General features: G+C 43.4%; 1 protein-coding gene and 1 non-coding gene across 4 annotated transcripts; both read right to left on the bottom strand.

The window, feature by feature from the left end:
- Positions 1–1333: 1333 nt before the first annotated feature.
- Positions 1334–9997, bottom strand: PTP4A1 (protein tyrosine phosphatase 4A1). 3 transcript variants are annotated; one of them, XM_040983591.1, is made up of 6 exons: positions 9845–9997; positions 7034–7606; positions 5971–6063; positions 5050–5180; positions 4809–4883; positions 1334–4338 (listed from the first exon to the last, which is right to left on the bottom strand). In XM_040983591.1, exons 2-6 carry the CDS (start codon positions 7136–7138, stop codon positions 4137–4139), a joined length of 606 nt encoding a protein of 201 aa, XP_040839525.1. In that variant the 5' UTR covers positions 7139–7606; positions 9845–9997; the 3' UTR covers positions 1334–4136. The 3 variants fall into 3 exon arrangements, with proteins under 3 accessions (XP_040839525.1, XP_040839526.1, XP_040839527.1); XM_040983592.1 differs by having other exon boundaries at positions 7034–7603; XM_040983593.1 differs by having other exon boundaries at positions 1334–4342; positions 9845–9980.
- Positions 5663–5863, bottom strand: LOC121158847. The gene has a single exon (XR_005884234.1). It is a non-coding gene; the product is annotated as a small nucleolar RNA SNORA73 family (small nucleolar RNA).
- Positions 9998–10763: the final 766 nt, after the last annotated feature.

Genomic DNA, 10763 nt, shown 5'->3' with positions numbered 1-10763 from the left:
AACAATTGGTTACAGTGTGACCATAGTAGTAGCTGAGTGACTAAAGTCCTTGTTTTCCTGGGATCTCATATGGGTGTGGGTTCGTACCCCAGCTGTTCCACTTTTCATCCAGCTCCCTGTTTGTGGCCTGGGAAATCAGTAGAGATGGCCCAAATCTTGGGACCTTGCACCCAAGTGGGAGATCTGCAAGAAGCTCCTGGCTCCTAGCTTTCGATCAACTCAGCTCTAGCTGTTTTGGCCACTTGAGGAGTAAACCAGCTGACAAAAAGATCTTCCTCTGAATATCTGCCTACCCAGTAAAAATACTGAAAATGGTTACAGAAAAAGCAGTAAAAACATTAACATACTGGTTATATAGTTGACAGGATTAAACAATCCCTTTGATTCTGAATTCTTGAGTTCCACCATTTATCCACTTGTCACCTAGACTTTACTGCTGGGACAAATGTGGGAGCATGGTGGTTTATCTAATCCTAGCCCTGTTAAGCGCTGACATTCCATACAACGACTGTACTTCCTGTCCAACTCTCTACTCATGTTCTGGGAAAATGGGAGGATGGCCTAGTGCCTTGGGATCTCGCACCCACCTGTGACCAGGAAGAAACTTCTGGCTTCAGACTGGCTCACCTGTGGTCATTTGGTAATTAAACCAGTGGGTAGTTCAACCTGTAGATTTGCCTTTGTGATACTAAGTAGTTATAACAATTACTAACCAACTACTTAGTATGTGTAATTACTGTCAGCTCTTCTTCTTAAATGTTCATATATATCAATTCCATTTAAGAAAATATTTAATACTGTCCCTTAATTGCTTTGCCATAGCAGCTTATAAAATTGACTCAAAATTAAAAGTTCTTGAGACTAAAATGAACAATGCTGAGTCATTGCTCTGATTTAATAAGTTTCAGCTGTTGGAATTGTGACACAGCAAGTTAAATGACACAAGCATTCAAGACTGTCAATTGAACTGGCATGCTCAAGCCATGCCCGATCCATTATCATCTTGCTTGGTGCCAATTCACCTAAGACAGTCATTAGGATGACTGCCCAAGTCACCCACACAGGATAACAGGGTAGATTTCCTGGATCCTGGCTTTAGCCTGGTCCATGCCTGCCTGTTGCAGCCAGTTTGGGGAGTGAAGCAGTATATGGAAGATCTATCTTTCCCTCTCTGTTTTCTCTCCCTTTCAAATAAATAAATAAATAAATAAATAAATAAATCCTTAAAACAAACAAAAAAAACCCCCAAAACTAAGGATTTAAAAAAGGCAAATTAACTTACTTCCAAAGTTCTGCTTAAATGGTTTACCACAAACAATGCAGAAACATTGTGTCAAGCACTTTTAAACCAATCTTTAATTTTCGATTCAGATGTAAGGAGAGGCACATATATATATATATATATATATATACACAAACATTAATTCAAGGGATCATCAGAGTATAAACATGTTTAGCAGATACATGTGTAACTTAATTTAAAAGACCTTCACTGTTTACATATTAAAATCCACCGTCCCTTCAAAGCAGTCTAAATTATATTTCCTGAAACTCCTTAAAAAAGCAATCTCTTGGGTAGGGGCGTGGTTCTGGGAGACTGGGGTACTCTCATGTCCTCTGCAATGCTTGTGACCCTGGCAAACAGCAGATCTGAGATTCTACAGCCTCCTTGCTCTGGAGGATGCAAGTAGGTGACTTCATGCCCACTCAGGCCGCTGTTAAGTATAGAGTGGGGTACACGCGTGGAAATGGGACAGCACTGCCCAAGGAGCAACAAAGATCAATTACAATGCAGTGCACTGTGGAATTACCAATGGCACCTACTTCTAGGGTTCTTTCCAGAAAAGATTCTATTCTCTTGCTATAATTCAGCAACGTCATTAATTACACCAGTCACATGGTTTCTAAAGACAAGCCTAGACAACTAGTTATTTACATCTTCATCAGGGTATACAAACCCGTTGGTCAAACTTTGGAAAAACATCTGTTAACTTGTATTTAGGAACTCAACTCATAATTCCTTCAATTCTTGTTAAATAAAAGGAATTCTTCAGGATGTATTAATATTGTAGATATTCCTGATGTCAGCCATATTTACAAGATACAAAATATTTGAATAAAAAGCAAATTTCATGTTATATATTGTACAGATAAGGTTTATAAAGTAAATTGATTTTTAGCACCATATAAAACCAACACTGTCAATTAACTCAGCCTTCCAAACTTGAGATATTTTTCATTAATCATGATGGCATCTCCCCTTTCAATAAATGTTGTTTTATGGATTACTGAATGGTGTATAATTTATTAAACTCAATGATCTTTCACAAAGACTTAAAATACTCAAGGATCTCCAGGGTTCTATCCTTGCACTGGAAAATTTCAAGGATGGAATATACCAAGTCCTAACTGAACTGGCATGATAGTAAATTCCTTAGAACTCCAAGGTAGAGGACCACTTCTGACTTCAATTTTGTCTTCTACACTTTTAAACTGGTATTTGCTAACTATCTGCTTTAACGAGAAAGTACATGTTAAATGACTGAAACTTAGTATTCAGTATTTATGGGTCAAATAAAAATTCAAATCAATCAAAAAATCTAAAATATTAATTTGTAACTGAATAAACTGAGGTCCAGAGGTTGTAACACCATTAGCAATGCAAGTGAGCTTTAAAAAAAAAAAATCAAGGCTTTCCTTTATTATGCTCTTCAGTACACACTGATTCAAAATTATCTATACCCTTAAAAAGCTTATAATAAATAGCATTTTTAGTATTTAACAGTGCGCACTAGGTTTTGTCTACAAGCTTGGTAAAATGCTCACTTCATTTGATTCTTCATTTGTTAAAGAAAAATTGTGAGGACACGTTACATTGAATGGCATTAAGCAAAGTGCAATTCATTTTATCTGCAAAATAAGTTAAATTTAAGCAAAACAATCTCAATGATAAATGCATTTCATTATTTATTTAGATGCTTAAGCTCTCGCACTAAGTTTTTACAAGCTGGTGAACACTGAAATTATTTCTCCCACAGAACTATAACCACACATTCCCAGACAGTATAAATATATGGTTGAACTAACATTAATACACATCACCATTTTATCAATTACATAATAAAACAAATTATCAAGTATTCAAATATTAAGTTACACAGCTCAAAAGGCATATAAAATATTAGATGTCTGCTCAAACCATAAGCAGAAACCCACTTTTTTTTTTTTTTGCCAAGAGGTTGGGAAGAAAAAAAAAATCACACTTCAAACAAAATAAGTTGGTAAACAACTTTTGATAAGTATGGAAAAATTACAGGAATTTCAGAAATTTTATGATTAAGAATTTTAAGCTACAACAAAGCATCTCTACCTCTTAAAAAAATATTTACTAACTTAAAGAGCATATTCTACATGTTCTGCACAAGACAAAGGCAACGTTTTACTAAAAAATAGTTAATAGCCCCCTCCCATTCTTTTTTTTTTTTTCAGGCCCTCCCTGTTAAGCTGCACCTCTGAGTGCAAACATTAAATTAACTGTAAGGCTTTTTTTTTGTCTGAAGACTTTAAAGACATGTGCTTCTGTACAATGTAGATTTTCCAAATGGAGGTTTCCTATTCATAGCAAAAAATAAATTTATAGAAACATATTAAATAATAATTGGTAAAAAAAAAAAAAAAATCAATGGTTAAGCAAACCTGATGTACACTGGTATGAATGTGGGAGACATAAAGTAAAAGCAAGCAAATAACCAGATAGTCCCTACTTTCCATGTCTGAAATGACTAAAGGAAGAAACCACATAAGGTCAAGAGTTCATAGTTCATGGGATTTTAATTCTGTATGATAGTAAATATACAAGTATTGTGCTGGGTATTTTGGCACCTAAATTTTCTAAATTTCTTGTGTACTGATAAAATTCTGGCATGGGACAGACTTAGGGTACAACTCAGTACTGCATGATTTCAGGAAAGGTCAACTGGTACAAATGATAAGCACATTTTAAATGCTAAACAGCAAGAATCTTTTGCTAAATGTCCAAACAGGTTGGCTATGATCCAAACAGAGGCTGCAATTCTGTCAAACTTGTGGCCTGCTAAACTGATTCCATTACCCTTAGGAAGCATCATTAAACTTATTCACCTAGCCAAAATGTTGGCTAGTATGTATGTCAAATTAGATCCCGTCTCTTTTATTTCCAAGGCAACAGCATTAGGCACCCCAGTTTTATTGAATGCAACAGTTGTTTCTATGACCATTGGAATCTTTGAAGCGCAGCCGCATCTTAGGACGGTATTTTTCCAGATACAAAAGTTGCTTGCTGTTAAAAGCTCCACGCCGCTTTCTGGAAGGGGGAAACAAAAAAGCAAGTTAAAGCCAAATTCTTCTATTGTGACATTTAGTATACTGGACATTTATCACTTCTCCTTTAGTAATCATCCTTTGGATATGCTGTGATTTATACAAACAGAAGCAGGACAGTAAAAAGTTAATTTTCTAAGTCTCTTAAGTGGTAATAACAAGTTGAAATGCATAAATCTAGGCAAGATGCTACAAAGGTCACGGAGTTGGAACACTTAAAGCATTCTCTACTGTATATATAATATATATTTATAAACACACACACACATACATATATACTAGATGGAGGTTTTGCAATCAAGGATCTAAACCAAAATAATTCAAAGCACATTGTGGGATTACAATCTCAGTAACTTAAGCACCTACATGAAATGTAAAGAGGTTCTCCTGGTATTAACACTATGTTCAATAATCAGTGACAGTTCAAATGAAGAGAATCCATTACTTACTGTCTTATGAACTGTACTGCATCCTCATACTTCATTCCACCTTCAATCAATGCTAACGCAACAAGCACGGGAGCTCTGGCAATACAAAAATTTTGATAATCAGTTTTTCAAAGCTGAATTCAAAACAATTCTTTGTTTATGCAATTTCAAAGTCCAGAAACATAATAGTTGTCAATTGTACTTCTATTTTTCATATCAATCCATAATTTAATATAGGAATAAACTGAGAAATTTTTCTTACCTTCCAAGGCCTGCAACGCAATGAACAGCAATACAACAACCAGGTTCTTCACGAAATTTAATCTTCACAAGACTTAACCAGTCATCAACAATCTGATTGGACGGTGGTGCACCATCATCAAAAGGCCAATCCTAAATCAAAAGAACATTATAAACACTAGTTTAGTAAAACTGTTTATAACACTCGTTATCAAAAACATTCGTCTATAAATTTTTTAAAAGAGGTTTGCTTTTCTTAAAAGTCAGAGACTTAATATCCCACATCTTAACCTGGAATTCAAGCCCATGCACTATCAAGTGTGAACCAAGGTACTAAATGCCCACTTGCATGGTTTCACATCCTCCCCCACCCTCCCTCTTTTCTATTTTAATCAGTTTGAGTGCACACAAAGTGAGAGGGGAAGCTCTCATTCATGTTTCACTTCCTAAATGCCAACAATAGCTGAGGCTCACACTGCAAGCAAAATCCAGGTTTTCCACCTGAGCAAGAACAACCTATCCGAGTTATCGCCTCTCTGTCCTAGGTACTCTGAGTTTTAACTGAGTGGCTGAATGCCTGTCCCGTCAACTTTCTTCATTTAGGAATGGAGATACTGTGTGTGCAGTTTCTCAAGGACTGTTTCCTGCATGGTTTGTCCCCTCAGTCATTGTCCAAAGGACTCTGAGAAGCTGTAGGAATATGCAGGCGCAGACCCAAGGCCCAGCTTTCTTTCCAACGCTGCGGGAAGGGACCGTACATCATGGGGCAGAGCCCTGTGCTCCCTTGTGCCGCCTGGACAGAGCCTGGGGGTGACCTCCCAGGATATCCACGTTGGGGATACGGTATGCCTTTCAACAACCCACAAATTCAGCTTCTTGAGGCCTGTGGATTAGCTGAATAAACTTTTGCATCATAAACATACAGGAACCGTTAAATACTTACAAGAACATGGATGCCTTCTTTTTCCACAAGAGTAGTGTCATAAGTCGCTTCACACACTCGTACGATTGTGGTAACTCCATATTTCTTAAGTTCCTGGATGAAACATATTAAAAGAACTTAATGATGTCTAATGCTCACCATGTCATTCTGATCATATTATGCTGGTTAACAAAAAATCATGGAAGGAGTGGTGGCACCTCTGTCTAACAGGGAAGTGAATCATTTCAAAATTACAACACTAGAATAGTACAAAAGAAAAATGGAATAACAATTCTTTTTAACATACCAGAGAAATTTAAACTTTGGCTTTTCACATACCAACCAGATTCTACTTATGAAACATTGGATAGCCTGAGATGCAGGCTTGGAGAAGGAAAAGAGCAAGGGCAAAGATAAAAATAACCAAACAGTTTATAACCAAGTAAGTAACCTGACTCAGTTACACTACTCCCTTAAATGTTTACTCTTCTACACATTATAATTTGAAGTTCTGAAAATAAAGGGCAAGAAAACATGTCATTTAAAAACTGAGGGTTTAAAATACATAAATAGTAGCAATAACTCTTTACACTGGGGGCAAAAAGGCAAAGTATTGTTAAAGCTTCCCCTTATGATCTGAGGCCTATTTGTGATTTCCGAATACTTTGGATATTAAGAAAAAGTGTTCATGTTTCTGCATGAATTATTTAGCACTACATTCCTTCTCTGGGCAGAGAAATGGGGATCCAAGACTGATTTTCACTTATAACGTCAGCCTAGAAAGACATGAAAAAAGCATAAAGAACCTTACCCCTGGAAATTTCTTATAACAGGTTTGTTTTTTTTAAACCCGTTCATATGTAAAGCTCAAGAGGCAGGTAGAACTACATATAACTTATAAATCCAAAAACTTAAGCACCTATCTTTCCCCAAATGCATACTTGTAACCTAAAGGCACTGAAATTTCATTCCTGGGAACCAGAACTAGAAAGTATACCACCACTCATTTTCTAAAAGTAAAAATTTGTAAGAATTAAGCCCACTGTTAAATCACAATTAAGACATAAAAAGTATCAAAACTCACCTCAATGAATTTGTTCAATGTTGCATTGGTTGGATTATGTGTAATAAGAAATCTCATGTTCTTGTATGTGACTTCCACAGGAGCAGGACGGTTCATTCGAGCCATGTTAATTTACTTAAAAAAAAAAACACTTACTAGGGTATTGAAATTAAAAAAAAAAAAAAAAAAAAAACAAACACCTGAATACAGAAATTCCGTAAAGAAACTGAAGTCTACTTCACTATCCTCCACTTGCGATTCTCAGTGCTTTGAGTATGAAGTTGGAAGTAATGGGAAATGAAATGAACCTCCTAACAAGAAGCAGCAATTCTTCAATCCAGTAATACTGAGGCAACAGGAAGGAAGTGCACTGAGGTTTACCCCATCCAGGTCAGAACTCTTCTAAAATGCTCTGTAGATTTCAATTCAATCCTTCTGTGTCCAGGTTAACCACTTCTACTGGGACTTCTTGGTGGAGTAGTATTAAATTTTTACAGTTCACTTGTCTGCATAGAGGTCGTGCTGTGCCTGGCAGTAATCTCCACTGCCCTTCAGAAACTCCATAAATGTGTGACCAAGAACACCACAGAACTGCTGTTAAGAAAAAGAAAAGGCAAAGTTATTTCCTAAATCAAATGGAAAATACTTTAGTATATAAACACATAGTAAGCACATAAACTATTAAAAAAAGCAGTCACAAATTTATCAAACAATAGTTTTGACTCCCATAGGAAGCAATTATTGGGCTCAGCACTGTAGGCTAGCAAGCCACAGAGCCAATGTGCTTACTCCACCTTTTATTAACACAAGGTTTTAAAAGGAAGTTTTAAAAAACCAGAGATGGTTGACATGGCTCACACTATTGACTTAGACTTCATCACTTTTTCATGCTTAAATTCAAGCATTTAAAGGCTTTAAAATTAAATTCAAGCTATCTGTCCTTTCATTTTATCTGCTTGGAGTGGATGATAGTTTCCAGAACTTTGCTAATTTTTGGAGAATAATTCATACAGCGATCTATCTAAAAGATTGTAGAAAACACGTATAAAATGCAGCCTACTTTTCTGGCAAGACAGAGGAACTAACATCAAGACTCCGGAATTTCATTATCCGCTCACCTCAGCCTATCCACTTCCACAGTCACTTGTAAAGCTTTAACCTTTAACACAGCATTCTATTCCAGATCCTTTAAATCACTTGCAAGGTGAAACTTCTGAAACAGTATTTCACACTCTTATTCCATTTGCCCAGTAAGCAGCACAGAACGCCCGGGGTGGAGCCGCCCAGCGGCCGGGCGGGTGCTCCCGTGCAAACCGGGAACCACCGACATTCCTCCCACTGGGCCTCAGGCACTCCAGGGAAAACTCCCCCGGGCAGGAGTTCCGAAATCCCAAAGCATTTTGCCCTCCCAGGTCGCCTGAATATAACCACAGTAAGAGAAACTGAGGGTGGGGAGAAGAGCAACCGCAGAGTCAAGCCAATTAATTTGTATAACCAACCGTTTTGGTGTGTTTCACATACTCTTCCTCCAGCCTTAGTGAGCCGTTCTAATGAAACAACTCCTGGGAACGACCTACTTTTCTGGTTTTTAACTGATTTACCCTCAACCAGAATTTACTCCCCCTCCCCCCAAGCCTATCAGGAGGCGATTACCGCCCCCGAAATCTGGATCTCAAGCGGGTCGCTGGCTCCAACTACCGTGGACATAAGCAACTTTCTGCCCTTGGAATGGCTCAGGGTTCCACGAACAGGAACCCTCGGAATTCTGGCTCTGGCGGGTTACTGTTGCCACAGCCGGCAGGAGGCAACAACTCAGCACAGCAGCTGCAAACAGTTGCCGGTTTTAGAAGGCTCCGTGCAAGGACCCTTGTGAAACTGGCAAGGGGCACTGCACGCCAGGTGGCCGGCCGAGGACTCTCCACCTGGGTGTCCCAGCGGCCCTGGCTCACAGCGCCCGGCCCAGGGACAAGCCCCGACTTGTTCCCATCATTACCCCGGGAACCCGGGGTGGGGCCTTCGGTCCGGGAACAGCTGGGCCTTCGCAGGTGGAGGAGGCCGAGCCGGGCAGCCGGCGTCCTCACCTGGCCCGCCCGCGGCGCCCCCTGTCCGCGTCGCAATCACGGGTTCGCGCCGCCGCGCCTTCAGTCGGGCGCGGGCGCCGAGGCCATCTTGTGCGAGGCCCGCGGGAGCCCGGCGCGGGGAGGCACAGGAGGAGGGCGGCGGGGCCCGGTGGCGGCGACGGCGGAGGCGGCGGCCCCGGCTTCCCCTCCCGTCCCGCGCCGAGCCCCGGCTCCCGGACCGTTAGCAGGGCGCGCACGGGGAGCCAGCCCCGAGCCCGCGGCCAGCCCGCCGTGCCCGCGCCCTCGCCGGTTCCGGCTCCGCAGTGCCACGCGCAGCGCCCGCGCCCCACCCCAACCCCGGGGCCACGTCTCCCGCTCGCTCCCGGGGCGGCCGGACAAAGACGGGGCGGGCGGAGAAGGGGAGAAGCCCGGGAGGAGGGGGGAAGGACGGGGACCCGGTGCGTCCCGGGGAAGGACCCCAGGGCCACGGGCGCCGGTCACAAAGCGGCCTTTTGTGCTGCCCCGCCCGGCCCTCTGCGGCGGCCCCAGCCGCCCCCGCCCGCCCGCCGCGCAGGCCCCGCACCCGGCGCGGACACGGGCGGACTGCCGGTGCCTCCGGCTGCCAACGGCCGGCCGCTCCCGGCAGGGCCCACCCGCATGGCGCGGCCCGGGCTCGGAACAAAGGCGGCGGCGGCGGGGACCGGCGCTGTGCGTGTGTGTGTGTGTGTGTGCGCGGATGGCGGGGCGGGGTGCAGGGGACGCGGCTACTCACAGGAATATGTTTACTCATTGAAGATTGTGGCCTAATCATACAGCCGGTCCCGAGGCGGCGGCGACACAGGCGGCGGCGGCGGACGCAGGGCAGGCGGCGGCGGCGAGGCGGCAGGCGGCGGCGGCACCACACTCTACCATGCAGTGAGCGGCTCCGACAAGACAACGTCGCCGAGCCGGCCCGCAGCCCAGAGAGCCAATGCGTGCGCCGAGGCGCCTCTGCGTCACAAGGCCTGCTGTTTATAGCCCGTGTGACGTACGCCGCCGCGCCCACCAATCACAGCCCAGCGACCGCAGGCCCCCCCCGCCCAACGCGGGACCGGCCGGGGCGGAGGCGGCGGACTCCCCGCCCTCCCCTTGGCCGACGTCACCTCACGGCGGCCGGCACCGGTGTGAACCGGTTGATGAATGGCAAAGTGCCGCAGCCTGAGCATCCCGAGGGCGGGGGAGCGATTAGGGGCTGACGAGACTCGCCTCGGGGATTCGAGAAGTTCAGGGTGGGGAAGGGGCGTGGAAGCGAGAGAGGATTTCGGTGTGTGGGCTGGGAGGAGGAGTGTCACCGAAAAATCCTTTTTCTTGTAATTAAAAACGCCTAGGGGCGCGAGCACGCAAGTCACATGGGAAAGCCTTGAAGTTTGCCCCGAAGTTGAAATGCGGAGCCTCAGGGTGAGAGCCGCGACTCTGTCCGGACCCGGCCTCTGCCCTTGGTCACGGCCACGGTCGTCCTTGCCAGCGGTTTACCTTGGCACCTGCGCCCCTTAGAATCTCCGTCATCAAATCCTGTGTATGTCGCACGACCGCTGGAGCCGGTGACTCAACACGCTGAACGCCAGTACCTTAGACATGGATGAGTTTTTGTCGCCTGGGGGTGGGGCTAGAGGGGACTTTAAAATGAGAGGAAACTTATCTTGGTAAAACTC

This window comes from Ochotona curzoniae, unplaced genomic scaffold (assembly GCF_017591425.1).
Source record: "Ochotona curzoniae isolate NIBS_2020 unplaced genomic scaffold, NIBS_Ocur_1.0 contig_3819, whole genome shotgun sequence".
NCBI classification, from domain to species: Eukaryota; Metazoa; Chordata; class Mammalia; order Lagomorpha; family Ochotonidae; genus Ochotona; species Ochotona curzoniae.
Note: the sequence above shows the minus strand (reverse complement) of the source record. Positions and strands in the feature narration are given on the sequence as shown.

What these genes read in the sequence shown, in the direction of transcription:
- PTP4A1 (XM_040983591.1), bottom strand. Translation starts at nt 7,138, where the DNA reads ATGGCTCGAATGAACCGTCCTGCTCCTGTGGAAGTCACATACAAGAAC. An exon ending in TGCGTTGCAGGCCTTGGAAG is followed by an intron (nt 4,884 to 5,049) that starts GTAAGAAAAATT and finishes TTGTATTGCCAG; the next exon opens with AGCTCCCGTGCTTGTTGCGT. An exon ending in GCAGTACAGTTCATAAGACA is followed by an intron (nt 4,339 to 4,808) that starts GTAAGTAATGGA and finishes CCTTCCAGAAAG; the next exon opens with CGGCGTGGAGCTTTTAACAG.